Below are 21,420 nucleotides of genomic sequence, written 5' to 3'. Positions count from 1 at the left end.
AGCAATTTTAAGAGGGGGGGAAGCCTGTGAAAGTTCCCGGATTTTGTGGCTCGCAAATGCAAGCTGAGCCGGGGGCTACGGGGAAATCCAGCAAGCCCCCAAAGGGCCAATTTCCCTGGAACAGCCATCCCTGTGGCTAATAGTAGATAATCCTAACAATATATTCAAAATCTACTATGTAAACTCTGAATAATATTAGCTTTTGTTTATTTAAACATTTATATACCACCCTTTATCTAGTTTGGATTTCAGGGTGGTGTAGAACAAAGGTTAATTAATAAGTTATGTATACTGTTATACAATAACATTAGCAACAATAATAATAACAGTGGTTAAAAAACCATAAAGCAGATTGAGGATTTCACACTTGGTGCTTTAGAACAGCCTTCCCCAAATTTGTTCCCCTTTGTATGTTTTGTATTACAACTTCCAATCTTCTTGGAAGTTGTAATACAAGAGAGAGAGAGAGAGAGAGAGAGAGAGAGAGAGAGAGAGAGAGAGAGATGGGTCTCTGTTAATAATCCTACATCTAGGGATCTACTTTCTGTTCACCTTTCTGCTCTAAGCCATTAGCTTACACTATTTTATTTCCCTCTTATGAGCGTGCTTTCCCTCCTAATACTTTTCTTCTCTTATGCAGGCCGTGGTGTGGCGAAAAAGATGACTTCCGAGGACTATGTGGGTTTCTGCTGTGTTTCGTAGAAATGGGACTGGAAAAAGAGGTTAGTAAGAGAGGAATAAATCTTGCTGGAATATTTTTAGAAGATTTTTCCCCCAAAGCTACATAGAATATAGGAAGCTGAGTCAAAGTGTTGGTTGATGTAGCCCAGTATTATTGACACTAACCGGCAGAGGTTCTTCCAGGGTTTTAGCTAGCTTTATCTGGACAAGCCACGGATTGAACCTGGGACATTCTGCATGCAAAGTGGGTGTTTTTATCACTGAGCTACGCCCCTCCCTAAATGAAGCCTATAAGCATGGAATTTGAAAGAACAGCTAACCGATCTAAACGTAATATGAATCCTTGTGACTTTTCCTGTTTGTGGAACGTTGGGGACTGGGAGATGGTATTCAGTTCAACTCAGCCTCACTAAGACAGAATCTTCTTTGCATTCAGTCTATATCAGGGCCACGGAGAAGCAATTTAATGTTTGCTTGCAGCAAGTAGCAGCATCACCTTCTTGCCCCTTGCTTTCAGCTTCAAGTAATATTGCTCTGTCTCTCCCCCCCCCCCCATACTTTGAAAGGTTGAGTTCCACCAGTAACTGATGCTGGGAAGTTTTTTTAACTTGATCCCAACAATAGTTGGGTGAGAATTTAGTTTCCGTTCCTTTTTATAAGAATTTGCCAAAATTTACAAATCTCTTCATTCTCGAGACCAAAAGCATTTGAGATTTAAAAAAATTTAAATGTGGGAAAAACGTAAATTGCCAGATTTATCCACTAGGCCCAGGGCTTTGAATGCTTATCTCTTAAAAGTCAGGCTTTGAATCCTTATGTATTCAGAGATCTTTGTGGTGCTAAATTACGGTTGCCACCTCTTTTTTTCTGATCAGCTCCTCATCTTTAACAGCTCTATGGCAGGCAGGTTCCATATGGCTCTCTCCATGTACCTATTGAATTTGATTGGTGCAAATAGATGATGGTTTCATTTTGTTGACCAAAATCTACATTCTTAAAATATATTTTAGCCGCTAGTATATATTTCTAGCGGTCATATCTTCTTTTGTGGGCTAGAGCAAAGAAACTGTGTGATTGGGTTCCCTATGGCCCTATTCAGACAACATGCTAAACCATGATGGTTAAGTGTTTTGAGCTAAACATTATGGCTTAGCGTGTTGTGTGACCCATTCCTAACTATGATGGCTCCATAACCATGGTTTAAAACATGCTCACTAACCACAGGCCCTATGTGTAAAACAATCTTAATATGTACAATGGTATAATTCACCCAAGAAGCTAGTGAGCAAGTAAAATGGTGTGACCTGTGCTAAGGTCTTTGTTTTTGTGTGTGTTTTTCCCCAGTATCGCACAATCCCTATCCCCAAACTAAGGGGTTATTTTGCTTGCGCCAGCATTGTGTTGCTGTGTATGTTTCTGGTACAGATACTCATCATGGCAAAGTAAGTGTGTGTCTTTCTTCTTTTAAAATTTGTTATGTACTAATACAAACAGGAGATTCTGCTGGTAATGATTTTTTTTTCTGGACTTGTACCACTTCAACCTGGCTTTGCATATTCAAATGTTCAGAAAAAGCTTCACCACTTGATTCTGTTTGCATAGACTAGCCCAAAGACAGAAGTATGTAACTGTGCAGCGTGAAAATAGTTCTCTCTCACAACTTCTGAAAAACTTCCCTTTACGAATGAGAATATTTGGTAAAGGCTTCACGAGACCTTGATGAAAATTGATTGGGGGCCATATATAATGGCTTCATTTTTTTTATTACTTTTATACCCAGATTGACTTCCGAAGTAGCATAAATTAAAATCCACTGAGCCCCATCTCCCCTGCCCCACAGATTGTCTAAATTCAGCTTGCGGGCCGGCAGCTGGTTGTTCCTGCTCTAGATAACGTAAAGGAACAGAAAGATTTGTACGTGGCTGGACACACAGTAGACAAAATTTGCCTCAAATCTTTTCACAAATAGGATATTATAACCTCTGGTATCTTGAGCCACCAGCCTTGCTAATAGCAAGTTAATATAATTTTTAAATAGAGCATAGGAGAGAATATAACAGTTCAGGGTCTGAAAAAAATGCTGCTAAATTAACTTTGAAAGTAAGTTGCAAGCAGCTTGACAATGAAAGGGATTATGTTTTCCTTGAGAATTCACTGAATCATGAACAATGTTTCCAGCCTCTCCTTCCCACCCGTTCCTCTTTTTCAGAACACCACAATTTGGAATTTCGTTTGGTGTTGCAGCTATCGTAATGGGGCTTATTTTATGTGTGTGTTTTGCTGATGACTGTTGGGTGAGTAAAAAAGAAAAGAAAAAAGGGCCCAAAATAGCTGACGCCTTTGAAAAGATGTATATTGTTAGATAGGAAACATTTACTTCCAGTTTATATGGATTTAAACCCATAGACATAAATATATTATTAAAATGTATAGAATGGTATAAATGTAGTATTGATCAGACATGTAAATACACCATGTACTATTTCTGTTTGTGACATTGGGCCAGATCCAAAATGCTGCTTCACCTCATGCATCAAGCTTGCACTAGCCTAGTGGAATTTTTGTCTTCTTTCATTGCAATATGTTTTGGGGCAGGATCTGTTTTAAATTGTTTTTGAACCCGTTTCCCAAGTGTGACAGAAAATGCAACACGGATGGGCTGCTGCTCTAGACAAAAAAGGATTAAAGCTCCCCTGGGCTCATAAAACGAATGTCATGGTTGTTTGGATTGTCTTCTCAACGTTATAATTATTGGGCATTATCCAACTGTGTCATTCCATTAGCGCCAGTGACTTTGCACGAGCGGAAACTAGGTTCTGAACCATGTGCAAGAGGAGAATCCAACTATAGTTACATTTGTGCAAGTGCAATTGCTCAAGTGATTGTGCATTATGTTTGTGCAACCCGTGGCGCATATCTCTTGTGCAATTCCTTGAACAGCTTGTGCAAGTGTAATGGTTGTGCAAATGTAATGGGCAACCGCTTGCACAACAGAAAGTTTCCAGGGAGCTCCGCTAGCACTCTTTGAGCTTGTGGAATGACACCATTGGATACTGCCCATTTATTTATTTATTTATTTAAAGCATTCTTCAGCCAAAAAGGCTCAAAGAATCAATTAAAATCAATTAATTGATTTTACAGATCAATTAAAACAACAACAAGAGAGACCAGACCCTCCCCTCAGACTTACACGTGACACAAAAGGGAAAAGGGAAGAGGAAAAAAGAAAACTCAGGCGACAAGTCCCAGGGGGTTACAGATCTTGTAATGACCAGCTGGAGTAGAAACAGTTCAGGCAGGCTGATGGAATGGCGACTGCTAGGTGACACTTGATGCATTAGACACACGCAGCTTTCTTATCCTAAGTCAGATTTCACGTTCAACTAGCCCAGTACTGTCCACACTAATTGGCAGCAGCTCTCTCTGTTGTCTTGGGCAGAAAGATGTCTGTTCCAGTACTACAAGGCCCAGCATGCTTTTGACTGGAGTTGCTGAGGATTGAATGTGGGACTTCCTGCATGGAGAGCAGGTGTCCTGCAACTGACCTCCTCCCACATATGAACCCCACCTGTGTGATGCATTGTGGCTAGGAGGATATGCCTTCCCACTAGTCTTGCAATGAGGATGACAGTGTGCTATCCAAGACACTCATGTTGTTGTTGTTGTTGTTGTTGTTGTTGTTATTATTTTTATTTGTATCCTGCCTTTTGCCCAATGCTGGGCCTCAAGGTGGCCTTACAAAGTTTAAAATATACATGGAGTGGGGGGGGAAACAAAACCATAAACATTTAAAATACACAACAAAATTATAAGACATTAACATAGTTGGAGGGCCAGATTATTCTCCAAAGGCCTGCTGGAACAAAAAAGTTTTAACCTGCTTCCGAAAGCCCATCAAGGAGGAAGCCAGCCTAGCTTCCCCGGGAAGAGAGTTCCAGAGCACCGGAGCAGCCACCGAGAAGGCCCTCTCCTATGTTCCCACCAAGCGTGCCTGTGAAGATGGTGGGACTGAAAGAAGGGCTTCTCCAGAAGATCTTAAAGCACGGGCAGGCTCATAAGGGAGAATACGTTCTTTCAAATAACCTGGACCCGAGCCATATAGCAAATAATTATTATTTGCCAATAAGCAATGTGTGGGGTGTTATGGGGGGCTGCTATGGAGGGAGAAAAGGATTGGGGGGAAATCTCTGCGTTTTGAGAATTGTGTGCAAAGGGTCATCGCCCATAAATAACCTCTTAAAAATGTCAAATATATATTGCCATAGTGTAGTTGTAGGAAAGATTATAAAATGGTGAATGTGTGTTTACACATCTTGCTGATGCTTCTGTCTTTTGTTTGCAGAAATGTTGTTCGAAGAGATGGCCTCCAGCGCGCTATCTTCGCACCCTTTCTCAGAAAGTGGAGACGATGCCGGCTGCGAGGCTCCCACTAGCCACTATTGCTATAGGCTCTCTGTTGATTGTAGCTGTTTTTAACTTGGTAATTCCTTCCCTCAGTCACTTAATAGGGAGTGCACGCCACGGGTGTTGCACGCCCATGTCCTGGCTGTGGATCCCAGGTCAACAGCTGGTTGGCCACTATGTGAACAGAATGGTGAACTAGATCGACCCTTGGTCTGATCCAGCAGGGCTCTTATGTTCAGTGGGGCATAAGGGGCTTTAGGGTTGAAGACTTATTGTATATAGCAGAATCTTTGCTTCCCTACTAATGGACTGTGCTAACCCTTTACTTCTGGGAAGCACTGAGTGGTTTAGTCTTCACCCACAAACCTTGTTCACAATGTCAGCTCAGTCTTCTTCACACAGCACATATTTAAACTATGGAATTCATGACCACAAGATGTAGCGATGGCCATCAATTTGGATGGTATTTAAAGGAAGATAGACAAATTCCTAGAGGAGAAGGCTATTGATGGTTACTAGTCCTGATGGCTTTATTCTACCTCCAGTATCAGAGGCATTAAGCTTATGTACACCAGTTGCTGCGGTAGATGGGTGGGAGGGTGCTGTTGCACTCATGTCCTGCTTGTGAGTCTCCCATCAAAAGCCGGTTGGCCACTGTGTGAACAGAATGCTGGACTAGCTCAATCCTTGATCTGATCCAGCTAGACCTTTTCTTATGTTCTTAAAAGGGCCATAGGACACAAATCCGCATAACATCTGCACATGCTAATTTATACCTATATATGGAAATTTTGAAATAATTACTAGGGTTTATTTTAATTTCACAGGAGGCAAAGCCAATCAATTATTTTCTCATCCAAATCATTGAGAATAAATTCTTCAGTTAATTTGGACCCTGCCTCAAATCATCTCAAACCAATGAGCAACCACTGCTGTTCGCCAAATCATGGGAGGAGCAGGAACGGTGGTTGGTCAACCCACAGGCAGCAACAGCTGCTTACTCACTTGTGGTCTTGTACCAGCTCCTTGCCAACACACATCAACAGCCGCAGCAGTTGTGCGTGTTGGTGTGAGTAATCGAGCAGCAATGTGAATTGGATCTGTAACCCTTGCTTTATAAAATATTTTATGTTTTTCTTTCAATTTCCCTGAATTTCTCAGTTTCTTCTCCCCACTTTGCTTTTTAAAGCTAAGACTCCTAGACATTGCTCTTTGTAATACAGTTATATATTTGAGTCTCAATCGCTTAACTAGCTTTTAATATTTTAATTAGCCCACGAAACAGCCCAGTGGAAACCGAACTGCACCATTTACCACCCCGGTGAGTAAAGAACCACTTTTGTTTGCTATGTTACTAGCTTTGGTTTAATAGCAGAAGCTGGCAGGCTTTCAGGATCTTATCTCTTCTGAAAATACTACATAATGTTTTGATTATTAGGTGTACTAACTTCACCCCAGCTGTCTAGGTTTTTTATCTCCTTTCTCTATAACAGGCATGCCATTACCTGCAAATTGCTTGTTTTAAAAATTGTTTATCATGGGATAACAGCCCCTGAATGAACTTTGACCACACTTTTAAAGGATTAATCAAAGTTTGAAAGAAGATAAAACTCTCAGCTCCCCACTAGAGGCAGATCCTGACATTCCTCTCTTCCCGTTTTCTCTGGAATACATGGCAATGTGCACGCCAGTGACGTATGAATGACCCCAAATTGTCAAGAATGTATATTTTCTTCCATATTATGATATGGCGACTCTATCCACATGTTGGGAAACTCAGCATGACTTGAAATTTGTGCTTTTAACCTGTTGGTTGTTTTATTATGGTTTTAATTTTTGTGAACCGCCCAGAGAGCTTTGGCTATTGGGCGGTATAAAAATGTAATAAATAAAATAAATAAATATCCCAAAATATCTATCAGTAAAAGATACATTGGATCAGTAATTTTAAGAAGTCTTTCTATAAAAGTCTTATTACATGGTTTTTAGAAATTATTTGAGGGGAGTAAAGGCTGGGTGTAACAATATATAAACGCCTTGTCTTAAATTCTAAAATAAAATATTTCATAATCCAAAACTGTTTTATTTTTCCAATTTTTCAGAGAAGACCAAAAACAGTGTTTGGGGGAAAATGGCGGAAAACCTGTGTCTCGAAACCAATCCACCCCCGAAAATTTATAGGGTTTTTCTGGGCCTTCCCATCTCTAGTAGGGAGCATTTCTGTCTGTTTAGAAGAACATTAGTACTTGCATGATACTCTTCCTAAATGGTCAAAGTGTTTCATATTCATCTCAGTAGATCCCTACAACGGTGCTATTTATCCCCATGTTACGAATAGAGGATCTGAGACCAATGAAATGATTAGTTGAAATAGGCCTTGGACTCACCTCATGATCGAGACACGTGGTTGTCCTACTCTGTGAAAGATGTTTAGCATTCAAGTAACTTCTGATTTGCCTTTACCTCAGCTCAGGGGTGTTGAACCTCTTTTAATCCAAGATCCAAATCCAACTTTGGAGAAGCTCTTGATGCTGCTTCCTAGTGGTGGGCGGGGCTGAAGACACGTAGGGCAGCCTTTGAAGACCGTTTGGAAGCTGCAGCTTGTGCAAAATGCAGCGGCCAGATTGATAACTGGAACCAGAAGGTTCGAACATATAACACCGATTCTGGCCTGCTTGCATTGGCTGCCTATACATTCCCGGGTCCAATTCAAGGTGCTGGTTTTAACCTATAAAGCCTTACATGGCTTGGGACCACAATACCTGATGGAACGCCTCTCCCGACAAGAACCTACCCGTACACTGCGCTCAACATCTAAGGTCCTCCTCCGAGTGCCTACTCCGAGGGAAGCTCAGAGGATGGCAACAAGGGAGAGGGTCTTTTCTGTGGTGCCCCCCCCCAATTATGGAATGATCTCCCCAATGAGGCCCGCCTGGCACCAGCATTGTTATCTTTTTGGCGCCAAGTCAAGACCTTTCTCTTCTCTCAGGCATTTAACAACATATGCTAAGTTTTTTTTTTAATGGACCCCAGAACTGTCGTTGTTTAAAATGGATCTGTTTTACACTGTTTTTATATTTTTGATGGTTTTAAATTTGTATGCTTTTTTAATGTTCACTGTTTTAACTTTTGTAAACTGCCCAGAGAGCTTCGGCTATGGGGCGGTATATAAATTTAATAAATAAATAAATGAATAAAATGGGACATGGCCAGAATACCAACAATACCAGCCTATTTTATCTTAAAGCTCTGACTGCCAGTAACAGAGAGGGATTTCGACCTCTTAGAATGGCGGGAAAAACCCGCAAAAGCTGGGAAATCACTGAACAATCGGCAGTCCAGGGGAAAAAGGGTTGGGGCCAGGGAAAGGAGGCATGGCCATCTGGGAACCCGGAGGTCTGACTTTGGCTTGCAGACCTCAGGTTCTGCCTTCCTGTCTTAGCCAAACAGCAGGTGCTATATAAATAAATAATAATAATAATAATACTGTTGATTGTGTATTGATGGGGCCTAGTCATCTAAAGAAATCTTTGTTTTCCCCAAAAACAGATGGCGGGGGACAATTCTTCTGGAAGTGGCGATGTATTGAGTCATGAGGCTATGACCTACTCGGTGAGTAAAGTTGGATGCCAAGCTATAAGAATATGAGTTTAGCGATCCCGTCCTCCATGCATGTACAAAATGCACTGGGGCTTGTAATGGGGCTTACTGATTCTCCCCATATAGAATCATAGAATAGCAGAGTTGGAAGGGGCCTACAAGGCCATCGAGTCCAACCCCCTACTCAATGCAGGAATCCACCCTAAAGCATCCCCGACAGATGCTTGTCCAGCTGCCTCTTGAAGGCCTCTAGTGTGGGAGAGCCCACAACCTCCCTAGGTAACTGATTCCATTGTCGCACTGCTCTAACAGTCAGGAAGTTTTTCCTGATGTCCAGCTGGAATCTGGCTTCCTTTAACTTGAGCCCATTATTCCGTGTCCCGCACTCTGGGAGGATCGAGAAGAGATCCTGGCCCTCCTCTGTGTGACAACCTTTCAAGTCCTTGAAGAGTGCCATCAAGTCTCCCCTCAATCTTCTCTTCTCCAGGCTAAACATGCCCAGTTCTTTCAGTCTCTCTTCATAGGGCTTTGTTTCCAGACCCCTGATCATCCTGGTTGCATACCACATATTGTTATGCATTTAATTATAATAAAAACCACATCAGTTCATACATTGTCTCAAAGACGTTTGTTGAACCTTGCTTAAACTCTTCTCTTCCAGTATTATACCTACTGCTGCCTCTTGGGTTTTATTGCATGCTCCGTGTTCCTTCAGATGAGCTTTGAATTCAAGCTTATGCTTTTGTCAGGAGCCCTCGTTGGGTATTTCATCGTGTTTAATACCAATCAGACTTTGAGCGCCAGCCACAGCACCATCCGCAACTCCAACACAAGGTACCATATCTCGTTTCCCAACAGTAACGCAATCTGTAATCTGACGTTAAATTTACTGTAATTGTAAACTGCAGTGTTACAAAGCGATCCTTTTTTTTAAAAAAAAAAAGCAAGACAAGAAGAGAAAATGTGTGTTGGGAGGGAGGGCATTGGGAACAGAATAAAATTATTCTGGATGGAGCATAGTGACATTTTAAAGCTACACTAGCCAACCTTTTTGCCACTGAAAATATTGTGATAATAGGGATTGTGTGGACAACGGTTGTGCTAGGATGCTTCCAGATGAGGCTGTTGTTGTGCAATTGTCCTGCCTCATTGACAGAATGTTATGGAGAATGCAGACTTCATGGCCTTCAACCTGTACCCCTCCTACATTTTCCTACCACTTGCTCCATCTTTTCCCCCCCTTTCCACAAAAATATCCATTAAGGAAGAAAAGGGAGACTAGCTACACTTTTTTGGGAGTTGGAAGTGCTAGTAGCTCCATACCGCTTGGAACTTTATATCTTCGGGGAGTGTTTTTAAACATTAAGCATGCATATTTTACATACAATTCCAAATGACTTATCCCCCTATGTTCTATTTTTGTTTTAGTTTTTTTATGAAAGATCCAACAATAATGACAAATTTATACCTGGCTGTGTTTTACATAACGCTGGTTCTACTGTCAAAACAGGTATGGATCTCAGTGCTGTTCCTGGGTTGTCCAACATTTTCTGAACAGTTCTTTACTCGATGTCTTCAGTTTATTTATTTTTTTGTACTGTGATATGTGGGTAGAAAATATTTTCCCCAGTCATTTCCCCAGCATTCTTTTCATAGGCTTCATATATTAAAACACTGAGACAAGAGACAGTGATCCAAAGCCTCATCTATGTATCACTAAAGGCCTAGACTACTCACCGGCTCAGTTCAGTCAACACATTAGTCAACGCAGTGTGAAAACTCCACTCAACGGTTGAGTTTTTAGGGGGTACTCCCCACACACAACATGTTCTAACTCCACTGTTGTGTGACTTTGGGCTACCATGGAGTGGAGTGAAATCCATTGCTACGTTTGATTGACAATTCCTCTGCCCTCTCTCTTCCCCTGGTCCTCCTGATGGTATCCCAGCAGCCATTGCTGGAAAAAACAAAACAGTCCCGGCAGCTCTCCCAGAGTGGCACTCCCTCCTTTCGCCACTCTTGCCAGAGAACTTGGTAGCCAGTGGGAAAAGTCAACTCAATCCAATGGAAAACTCCATGGAGTCTGCCACACAACATGCAACACAACAGTTGTGCAGAAATTCTCCTCTGCACAGTGTTGGTATTCTGCATGGAGTGCTTACTTAAAAACAAAAAAAACCAAAAAAACCCTCTACCATTGCGTGGAGTCCCCCCCCCCCGACAATATGTTTCTCAGCAGTGGTGTAAAAACTCCACCGTGGAGTTCTAAAACTACCATTGAGAAATGTATTGTCTGAACTGAGCCACCCAGAAGAAAAGAGGGGGCAGAATCCCATAGTGGTAGAATAAATGGTGTCATTTCAGACTGCAGGTGGGGGAACATGGCTTCTAATATTTCCCTATGGGGGAAAAAATCTCCCTGCAAGTAGGGAGCAAGTTGGAGTTGAACTCTTCCCCCTGGTGTGCTAGTTTTACTTATTTATTTTTTAATTGCCAGCAATATTTCAGAAGGGGAGGATTAAAAATGGCATCCAGTTCCCCCCCAAATGCAAAATGAGGTGCTACAGTCATCTCTACTGCCTTTGGATTTGACCATCTCCCCTCCCTCCCATCTGTGCAGAGCAGGCCTTACTTGTCTATGGCATTTGGAGTTCCATGAATACCAGGGGCACTTTGTTACCCATATGCCAACGACGACGTAAAGCCCCACTTGCATGCGAATAGCTAGAGTTTGCTAGGCTGTTAATAATAACGGTGATGATGTCTAATGACTGCCGAGGCAATCCGGGAAACACAGTGCAGTGATTTGGGATAAATAATTAAGTGCAGTTTAAAATAGAAATGAGGGTCGTGGGAGTGGATTAGACTCTAATGAACACTGTCTGTGTATGGAAGCCCTGGGATTTGTTTGTATGTGTCCTTGTATGCATAATGTATATGGGGAAAATGTGGACCTTCCACAAGGACAGTTGTGGGAACCTTGGATACCCTGAAGGATTAATGTAGTGGTCCCATTTTATAAGGTTCAAAGTTTTTTCCTCATGAAGATGATGATGATGATGATAATAATAATAATAATAATAATAATAATAATAATAATAAATTTATTTCTTACCCGCCTCTCCCTTTGGATCGAGGCGGGGAACAACATTAGAACAGGAATCAATACATCTTAAAAATTCATGATTTAACATTGATCTGGATAGGCCTGCCGGAAAAGGCTAGTCTTTAAAGCTGCCTTAAATTCACACATAGAGTTAATTTCACGAATCTCCTCCGGCAGGCCATTCCACAATCTGGGGGCGACAGAAGAAAAGGTCCTCTGGGAAACTGATGTCAGCCTAGTTTTAGCTGACTGTTCACCCCAGAGGACTTGAGTATGCGGGGCGGACTATATGGTAGAAGGCGATCCCGCAGGTAACCTGGACCCAAACCATTTAGGGCTTTAAAGGTAATGACCAACACTTTGTACTTTGCCCGGAAACTAATCGGCAGCCAGTGGAGTGATTTTAATGTTGGTGTAATGTGGTCACCCCTAGGTGTACCGGTGACCAACCTGGAATCGTATAGTTTAGTGCAACACACCTCAAAGGAACAAAGGGTTTGTTCCTATAACAGAGCAATGATCAAATCCAAACACATTTTGAATGTTCATTGCAGCCCATCAGGAGAATGACTGTAAAAGTGATGATATTTTGCCAAGTCACAGCTGGTCATGAGGAGGCAAAATCATAAAATAACACAGAAATTCTGGAAATCAAGTTCTCTTAAGGAAAATACAATAAAATACGTACATAAAGGTTGTGTGCATATGTGTTTCATAACTGAATTGCTCAAATACTGCTTCTTGTTGAGTTTTCTAGAAAATGTTTGATTGAAAGAGTTAGTTCCCTTTTATTGTTGAAACTAGACATGTCCTCATAAATCTTTTTCTTCTGTGGTCTTTACTACATAAGTTTTTACATAGGGATATTTAATTATGCAGGCTGTGTTGGAAGGTACTATGTGTTGTAAAGACCTTCAGTTAATAAGTCCATCTTCCTCCTCCTCCATATCTGTTAATATTTTACAGCAGCAACGTGGAAAACGCCTTGTTTGTTGACTATAGTATAGAAGTATTTTATTACTCCTTTGCAGATAGACTATTACTGCCGGCTGGATTGCCTGCAAAAGAATAAATTTGAAAAAGAACGCGAATCATTCGAAACCATGGAGAATGTGAACAGGCTGCTCTTGGAAAACGTTCTTCCGGCTCATGTTGCTGCCCATTTTATTGGGGACAACAAATTAAATGAGGTATGGAAGAATGACATTAATATTATGCTGCATTTGTTTGGCTGAAGGTGTTCCCACACCTGATGATCTTTAAGAGAGGCTGTTCTTCAACCCTGTCCACTGGGAAACAGTGTGGAGAGAGCACTGTAGAATCCTAAATATCAACAGCAAAGTAAGTGTCCCTGTTCAGACAACATGCTAAGCTATGGTGGTTAAGTCTTGTGAGCTAACCAGGATGGCTTAGGGTTTAATGTTTTTCTTAATCATACATAACCATGGTTTAACCATGCTTACTAAACACTTGCTGGAAAAGGTTTAGTGGCCCTAACCATGGCATAGCGAGTTCTCTGAACAGGCCCATTATCAGAGTGTGGATCCTCATGGAGTCAGATCACCATCCATTCACAAGTAGCAGAATCATTGGCAGGCTTAGAGGAAACCCCATGGTTTTCAAAAATATTTAGGGGGGAAAACAAATAGCTAGGGTGATGGTGGGGAAACCAAAACAGCTCAATGAGGTCTGAACATAAGAACTATGCTGAATCAGACCGAAGTTCTATCTAATCCAGTGTTCTGCTCACACAGTGGCCAACCAGCTGTCTGTCTGGGAAACCCACAACTAGGACATGAGGGCAGTAGCATCCTTTGGAGTGAAATAGCACCTGAGAATACTCAGTGGTCACAGAAAGTTGTGTGTTGGACGGGGAGAAGACAGAAAACTAGTAGGAGGGGAATGGGATGGAATATCCTTTTGTTGCAGGTCCAAATTGCCAAGAGGTCATCGCCACCCGGGGCACAATTCGAGATTTCTGACTAATGCACTCTCCCAATGTGGCTTAACTATCCAAATTGTTCTACCTGTATAGGCACTTTCATTGCATGGGGAGGGGTACATGTTAAGGTGAAAGTGTCAGTTGGGAGCAGTGATATTGTGAGAGTATTCTTGCATTTCCCACAGGATTGGTACCATCAGTCCTATGACTGTGTCTGTGTCATGTTTGCCTCAGTACCCGACTTCAAGGTGTTCTACACAGAATGTGATGTCAACAAGGAAGGGCTGGAGTGCCTCCGGCTCCTCAACGAGATCATCGCTGATTTTGATGAGGTATTTCTGGGTCACCGTTGGCGTGTGCAGTGCCCCCTTGCTCCACACTGCCCCCCTCAGAGATGCGGGGAAGAAGGGCTACTCCATCAGCCCTGCTTTTTCATTGTGTGTTGTGTCTTTTTAGGTTGTAAGCCTGTGGGCTTAAACAGATAATACAAACAGGTGGCCCACCAGATGTTGTTGGACTCTAACTCCCATCATCCATTGCCAGGATAGACAATGGTGAGGGATAATGGGAGTTGCAGTCCAACAAGGTTGACCACACCAGCTCTAGCAGGATGACACACTGCACTTAATTCTACAACCACCTCATTTTGAAATCTTCGCCATCCAGTGTCAAAACGTGTTGAGTTGACATGCTGGGAAAGAATACAAAACAAGTATTGGATCTTAAAACTAGCAAATCTTTGTGTTTTGTACTTGGTATCTATACAAAACACAAAATGTAGTGTGAGAATCAGCCCTATTTGAGTGCCCAGTGGGCTTCTTTCCCTGTGTTAGCGTATTCCGCTGGAAAATCTGGCCTCTGATAACATTATACAGTATCCACAAGCTCTGAATGTTATTTTCTCCTTTTTCCAAACAGCTGCTGCTAAAACCTAAGTTCAGTGGTGTTGAAAAAATCAAAACTATTGGGAGCACATACATGGCAGCGTCAGGACTCTGTGTTACACCAGGTCAAGAGAATAATCTAGTAAGTCAATGTTGATACTTACGTAGAGACATAAGCCTAGGTTTCTGCTGACGTTTCCTGGGACACAATGCGAAGATATTTGTATTTATCTAGTGGCAATGCAAAGGTCTTCTTAACATGCTCATCCCCAAATATTGTTTAGGACCAGGAAAGGCAACATGCTCAAATTGGCATCATGGTGGAATTTGCAATGGCCTTGATGACTAAACTTGATGGCATCAACAGACATTCGTTCAACAGCTTCCGCCTCCGAGTTGGTAAGTTTGTTATTCCCCCACAAAGGTTTATTTTACCGTTCATTTCTGCACCAAATAAATGCATTCCTTTTTGCCCAAGCATTTAATTTTTTTCCTTTTCAGTTGGTTGATTGGGCGTATAGCTTTTATGCTAGACACGTGTTTTTTTTTTGTAATGCTATTGTTATATCATATTTGTTCTTATGTACACTACCCTGAGATTCCTTGTAGTGGTAACCATCTTGCCAAAGACCTAGGAAGTGCACAAACAGGGCATAAAGCAGGGATGGGAAGCCAGTGGCCTGTGTGAACGGACATGACCTCTGGGGCCGTCCCATTTGGTCCAAGGCATCTCACTCTACCCTACGCTCTCTGCATAGCAGATAGATGTGTGTTTTTTTTTAAAAAAAAACTTCCATGAGTATCAATGAAAGCTTAGTTGATGTGTGTGTGCTTTTTGGAGGCTAGCTGCAGCTGGAGAAACAGGCTAAGCTCCTTTCCCTAAGCCTGGTGACAGCTCCTGTCCCCACCTTTCATCTCCTTCTACTGCTGTGGCATTAAGGCATTAGTGGGGGGAATCTTACCAAAGCCTTATGGCTAGGAGGGTGGAGGAAGGGATGCAGCTAGGAAGTAAGAGAATGGACAGGGAGAGAGAGAGAACAATGGGTGACAAGAGGGTGTGTGTGTGTGTGTGTTAAGAAGAGAGATAATATTTGAGCTAGTTCTTCCCACCACTGGTATGCAATCCAGGGTGGGGTAGGGTGTTACCCCTTATGGGCTAAAGGCATTTGCCCTCTTCTAAGTTCAGTGGCCTGCTGCCTGTAGACATGGAGTTTCTGTATCACTACCATGACTAACTATCCATTTATTTATTTATTGCATTTTTATACCACACAATAGCCAAAGCTCTCTTGGTGGTTCATGGACCAGTCCTTCATGGTAGGAAATAGGTTGTGTTTTGAGCCAAGAGCCTAGAATTTCCCCGGGATTTAGAGAATCAGTAAGAAGGGGGAACTCCAAGCTCTTGGAGGGAAACAGATGGACCTGTGAATAGATGGGGCTGTTAGACGAACTGTTCTGTTTTATGCATCCTCCTCCTTTGCAACCAGCCACAAATGTTCAAAGCAATACTTAGTCTTTCCTCACTTTCTTGTCCATGTAGGCATAAACTATGGGCCTGTGATAGCTGGTGTGATTGGTGCTCGTAAACCCCAGTATGATATCTGGGGCAACACTGTCAATGTTGCCAGCAGGATGGAGAGTACTGGAGAGCTTGGGAAAATCCAGGTAAAAAACCACAAAAACATTTGAAGTGTCCCTCTAGTATGGGGGGTGTAGAACCTCAGCTCCGCAGGCAAAATCTGGCCTGCCTAGATGACCACACCCCTTTGCCACGACTGGCAATAGTTGGTGGTTTCCTGGCTGCTGTGAGCTTTTCCCCCAGTTCTGAAAAGTTGAAATGCCTCTCTTAAGTAAGAGCTTTGGGATAAATGCTGGTATTTTGGCCCTTCCTGTCCACCACTGGAATATGGCTCCCAAGAACTTCTCCAAAATTTTATAGTTCCTCCTTGCTATTTATGCTTGACCTCGTTTCGATGGAGAAATGTTTTAGTTGGCTGTATCATGTTTGTAAATTATTTTATTTCATCAGCTGTTTTAGGAGCTATGGCTGAGACGCAGGGTACGAAACTGAAAACACAAAATACTCGTTGCAAATTTTGAATGGTTTCTCAACTTCTGTCTTTGGCGTGCAGGTTACAGAAGAGACATGCAAAATACTGGAGGGCCTGGGATATGCCTGTGAATGCCGAGGACTTATTAATGTCAAGGGAAAGGGAGAATTGATGACCTACTTTGTGTGCACTGATACAGCCAAATCCCAAGCGCTTTGACTTGAACAAGAAGCTGCTGAGAAGTTTGGTTGAAAAGTATGTCTTGCTGGATTTGAGTTGGGTTTTTTTAAAAAAAATCAAAAACACCCAACTTCCCTTCTGTGAAGTCTGAAAACTTTGCCTCCTTGTGTAAAGGAGCTTTTCTGAATGCGCATGGACTTACCTACAGGTGGTACTACTTTGCATCTCAAAAGAGGAGAACAGAAAGCTCTCGAAAGATGTTTACAGCTGTGCCTGTCCCTGTTTGCTGATGATTGCTGCCATGGATTATTCTCTCCTTTCCTTGCTGAAGGGACATGGGACATGAAATGATTTTCCTGCATGTCTTCTGCGGATTCACAGTTGAACTAATTGCCGCGTTAAAATATTCTGCTGCTTCATCCTTCGTCAGATCCAGTAACAGTATTGCACTTGTCGTATAGAAGAAAAGGTCTGAACTGTATGGATATAGAACTTCCTTTAGCGCAAAGTAGTCTCTACTTGATTGAAGACAATAGGATTGAAGTCCTGTGACCTGAGATCTTTTAAAACTGGAAATGCCAGAGGTTGAATTTGGGACTATCTGCACACAAAGCATGTACTTGACCAAGGAGCCAAGCTCCCACCACATGCACTAACTTTGTGCCAGACCTCTGCCATGGAACCTCTTTTCAATGCCAGGAAATGTTGCACTGCCAGTATTCTTTACAGAATCTAGTCCACAAAAGTGTCCCTTTCTTGTGGGTGTTTCTGTCCTACTGCTAAACCTTAACCCGATATTTCATACCTGCCCAATGTTAAGTTTATGCCATGCTTACTAGAGCAGAGAGAAATGATGGAAGGGGGAAGCTTGTCCAATCCATGCACGTTTATTTTTCTGGGGTTTGTTAGCCAGGCTTGAGAGCAAACACAGGTGGCTTTGTGCTTCTACTTTGGGTGGAAACACCGAAGTGTCTTTTTCTTGTTTTCCTTCTGTTTGAGCTGGAATGGCTTTGCTCTTCACAGAATGCCATTTAATTGATCAGCTATTCAGTGTCCCACAGCAGTGTGTGTAACAGCAGCATTCATGTGGCAATTCTGATTCTTTTTCAGGGCTAGCCGTGTTTGGGCACCCTGCTGATATACATTATGGCTAGCTTCCACTACAGCTCCACCACTGCCATGGAAATTCTCTCTGTGCTGGGCAGAAGAACAGATGCATGATCCCAAAATGACCCTGTTCAGATGACACGCTAAACCACAGTGGTTCAGTGTTTTGAGCTAAACAGTATGGCTTAGCGCGTCGTGTGAATCATTCCTAACCATGATAGCTACATAACCACAGTTTAAACATGCTCATTAACCATTTGGTGCAAAAGGGTCAGCAACCTAACTATGGCTTAGCATGTTGTCTTAACAGGCTCACTGTGTTGTGCAGCCGCCCAACAGAAGCCACCATCACTCCGATTGTAAATGTCTAGGATTAGAGGTCTCTCTCTCATTTTTTGTTACTCTTTACACCATGCACATTGATAGCACTTCATTGGAATCCCACTGGCAACTAGTCTACAAGCTTTTGTACATTAAGTGAAGTCTTCCCTTCCAAACTATTGTATTGCTGGATTTCATCATTGGTAAAATGCCACCCCTTTTCATGTAGGATTACAATAGATAGAAGTGAACCAAGAGAATGGAACCAAATACAAAGTCTGCTGTGAGCCAAATTTGACCTGGAGCTGCCCATGCTTTTGCTATAGCATTTTTCTTTTGATAGATTACCAGTATTTCTCATATTTTAAAGCATAGATATCCCATAGGCTTCTGCTGCAAGTCTGATTAGAACCTTTTTTTTCGGAGGGGGGGGAACTTGCTTATTATTAATCCTCCTGTTGTTGTTTAAGTTATTCAGTAAGTTTTATGTTTTTGTATTTGTTTTATTATCTTTTATTATAAGCTGAAAAAATATAGGGCAACTCCAAAGTTTACTACCAGCATAGTAACTTGACTAGGTAATTTACTAGGTTAAGGAGAAATGTGATGTGTTTCAGATTTCTGTTTTGGAATGCTATCTCATAACAGTGTGTGAGCTCTAGCCACCATGGAAAAGCGGTGTCAGATAAAATTATTATTGGAAGAGAGGAGTTCCTTGTAAAGTTGGTATCTTTACAGGCATAACTTATTTAGTCTGCTTAAATTATATGGAATTGGATCCAAAGGGGCTTGTTTGATTCTTCTCACTAGTGTTGTACAAAAGAAGTGAGGCTAAATCTAAAGATGGTGATCATTTTGTGCAACCACTTGCATGAGCAGAAGGAAAGAACTGGAACCTACCCATTCTAGCATTGCATGAATTCTTGAGGAGGCTTTTGCAGAACAATACTAGCTCAAGATTCTTTGGATCCAAGTCACTGTACCTGCAAATTAAATGTACTGGCAGGAGGCTATAATCTTGAATTTTTCTCCTATGTAAACTACTTCTGTCTGACACCTCTGTCTCAAGGGAACCAGCAACACCCACGAAGTCTTACCGGTGAAAAAGAAAAGGCCATAAATTGTTTACATTGTGAACAACAGAAATAACTGTCTCTTATGTGCCCCATTTAAAAAGCTTAGCAGTGCAATCCTGTTCAGGTTTACTCAGAAGTAGGTCCCACTGGAGCAGTGAGGATTACTTCCAAGTAAGTGTGTATAGGATTACAGCCTAAGACTTTATCTGAAGCACCAGTGACTTGTGTTGATGAACACAGTTAACTATTTTATAAACTGAAGGATAATTACTATGAAACTTTTTGAAATTTTGTTTTTTTTGTGTGATTAAATTTTCACTGGATACATTTGCATAAGACTTTGTAGAATACCTTTCAGTATATACTTCTAGAGTAATTTCACTGAAATCCAAGGGAAGATTATGGAACCAATCTCAAGACTTTGAGGACTGTGACTAGTATATTTTTAAGTTTTCAGAGTGGAGTGTTTTTTCAACATGCTTTGCCCTGGATACACCCCTGTTGTGTTCATTATAATTACTGTGTAATTAACTTATGTGGAGGCTGAAGTGCCTATGTTTCATGACAGGAACAAATCTCTTGTAGTGAGGGCCTACTGTAGATTTAGGACTTTTGGAAAGTCTTAGTTAACTAGAGTAAGTCACACTGGAAAGTGCCAAGGTAGGATAGTCCTGGGTAGTATTAAAAGGAAGCATATGCAATTGACTTTTTGTAATAGCTGCAAGTTAATGTGAATTATACAATATTGCTTTCAATTCTTATTTTATTGTGGATTTGTTACATGTCTGGTTTTTAAAATAAAATACAGAAGTTAGAATGCTTTAATTCAGAGGGTCCTCTGTGTTTAACATTTGCAGCTATTTGCTATGTTTGGCTATCAAAAGTTGTATAACAACAGAAACTTAAAAGTATGAAATTAAAGCATTCATGTTTTTAATAGTTTTCTATTTGCATTATACTGCAATTCAAACGTAATTTGCCTAAGCTACATTACTACCCATTTTAACTTTTGAGTTTCCTAGATTAAAAATTTAGGATGTTTCTGTTGCCTGATATTATTTTATATCATTGAAAATCCTTATTTTATGAAAAATAGGTCTCATATTTACTTACATGGTTAGTTTGCCCTAAGCTGTTACTTTGAAAGACCGAGACAATGAAAACACCTTCCTTCTTACCTTAAATGCAATCGACAAAGGAGATAGCAGATGAACTAAATGCCAGGTTGAAACATTTTACTACATGAGGTCAGCATCTAAATGGCACTGCCTTTGCTAGTAAAAGGTAAGCAGTTATCAATTTGTGTCCAAATGTATCCTGAAAGCTGCCACCTACCCAGGGCTATGGATGACCCTGTGTACATTATTTGATGGTTTGCAGCTGAATATGTGAACCAATTCTGTTGACAAAGCATTGTACCTGAGGTGGGGTAAACACTTGCTCTGTGATTACTCATTTATACCCATGCAAACGTCTACTTCATGACCATGTGTGTGTGTTCAGCTCTCAATTTCAAGTTAAAATATCTCCCTCAATGCTGCCATTTCCAATGGCTTTCATAGCTTTAAGTCATGAGCTTTCATAGCTTAGTCATGTAATTTCCTGGAAACACACAATTCTTAAGGTTGATTTCAACATTTTCTTCTCCCTCAGTCCTGTATAGCTCAAGGAATCCTGTAAAATTGGAGGCAACTTCTGATGTAAGGAAAATTGATACACAAATGAACATAAACAAAGAAAGGTGCTTCATTCTAGACTTATTATTTGGGTGTTCTCCTTAATGAATTAATTGTGTGACGTGGGGGAGAGTGGGACCATATTTACTGCCCTGCCCTTGACTTCTACACTTCTTAGGAGGAAGGTCTGAATCTGGGACCCTACTCTACACATGTAGGCTCCCAGGTGATTTAGAACCCTGATTGTGAAGCAAACCAACAAGCTCCTTACTTCATATCTTTCTTCTCCAACGTGTGGAGGGATGGTGGGCTGTCACAGAGGGGGTGATACAAGCAAGCATGGTCATATTCTTCCTCCCCACCCTACCCACTGCATGAATGACTCAGTGCTT

At 41.5% G+C, this 21,420-nt stretch overlaps 1 protein-coding gene across 3 annotated transcripts in view; it reads left to right on the top strand.

The window, feature by feature from the left end:
• Positions 1-20,393, top strand: part of ADCY7 (adenylate cyclase 7) — a 100,342-nt gene extending 79,949 nt beyond the window's left edge. For all 3 annotated transcript variants that reach the window (XM_063141107.1, XM_063141106.1, XM_063141105.1), the window contains 14 exons: positions 641-722; positions 2,026-2,123; positions 2,891-2,975; positions 5,024-5,161; positions 6,359-6,406; positions 8,635-8,697; positions 9,347-9,519; positions 10,114-10,195; positions 12,823-12,981; positions 13,919-14,065; positions 14,652-14,759; positions 14,902-15,016; positions 16,158-16,282; positions 16,750-20,393. In XM_063141107.1, the coding sequence (XP_062997177.1) occupies positions 641-722; positions 2,026-2,123; positions 2,891-2,975; positions 5,024-5,161; positions 6,359-6,406; positions 8,635-8,697; positions 9,347-9,519; positions 10,114-10,195; positions 12,823-12,981; positions 13,919-14,065; positions 14,652-14,759; positions 14,902-15,016; positions 16,158-16,282; positions 16,750-16,887 (1,561 nt within the window). In that variant the 3' untranslated portion in view covers positions 16,888-20,393. The remainder of the gene's footprint in view (positions 1-640; positions 723-2,025; positions 2,124-2,890; positions 2,976-5,023; positions 5,162-6,358; positions 6,407-8,634; positions 8,698-9,346; positions 9,520-10,113; positions 10,196-12,822; positions 12,982-13,918; positions 14,066-14,651; positions 14,760-14,901; positions 15,017-16,157; positions 16,283-16,749) is intronic.
• The last annotated feature ends 1,027 nt before the right edge of the window (positions 20,394-21,420 follow it).

This window comes from Elgaria multicarinata, chromosome 14 (genome assembly GCF_023053635.1).
Source record: "Elgaria multicarinata webbii isolate HBS135686 ecotype San Diego chromosome 14, rElgMul1.1.pri, whole genome shotgun sequence".
NCBI classification, from domain to species: domain Eukaryota; kingdom Metazoa; phylum Chordata; class Lepidosauria; order Squamata; family Anguidae; genus Elgaria; species Elgaria multicarinata.
The sequence above is the reverse complement of the archived record's forward strand: the minus strand, read 5'-3'. Positions and strand labels throughout refer to the sequence as shown.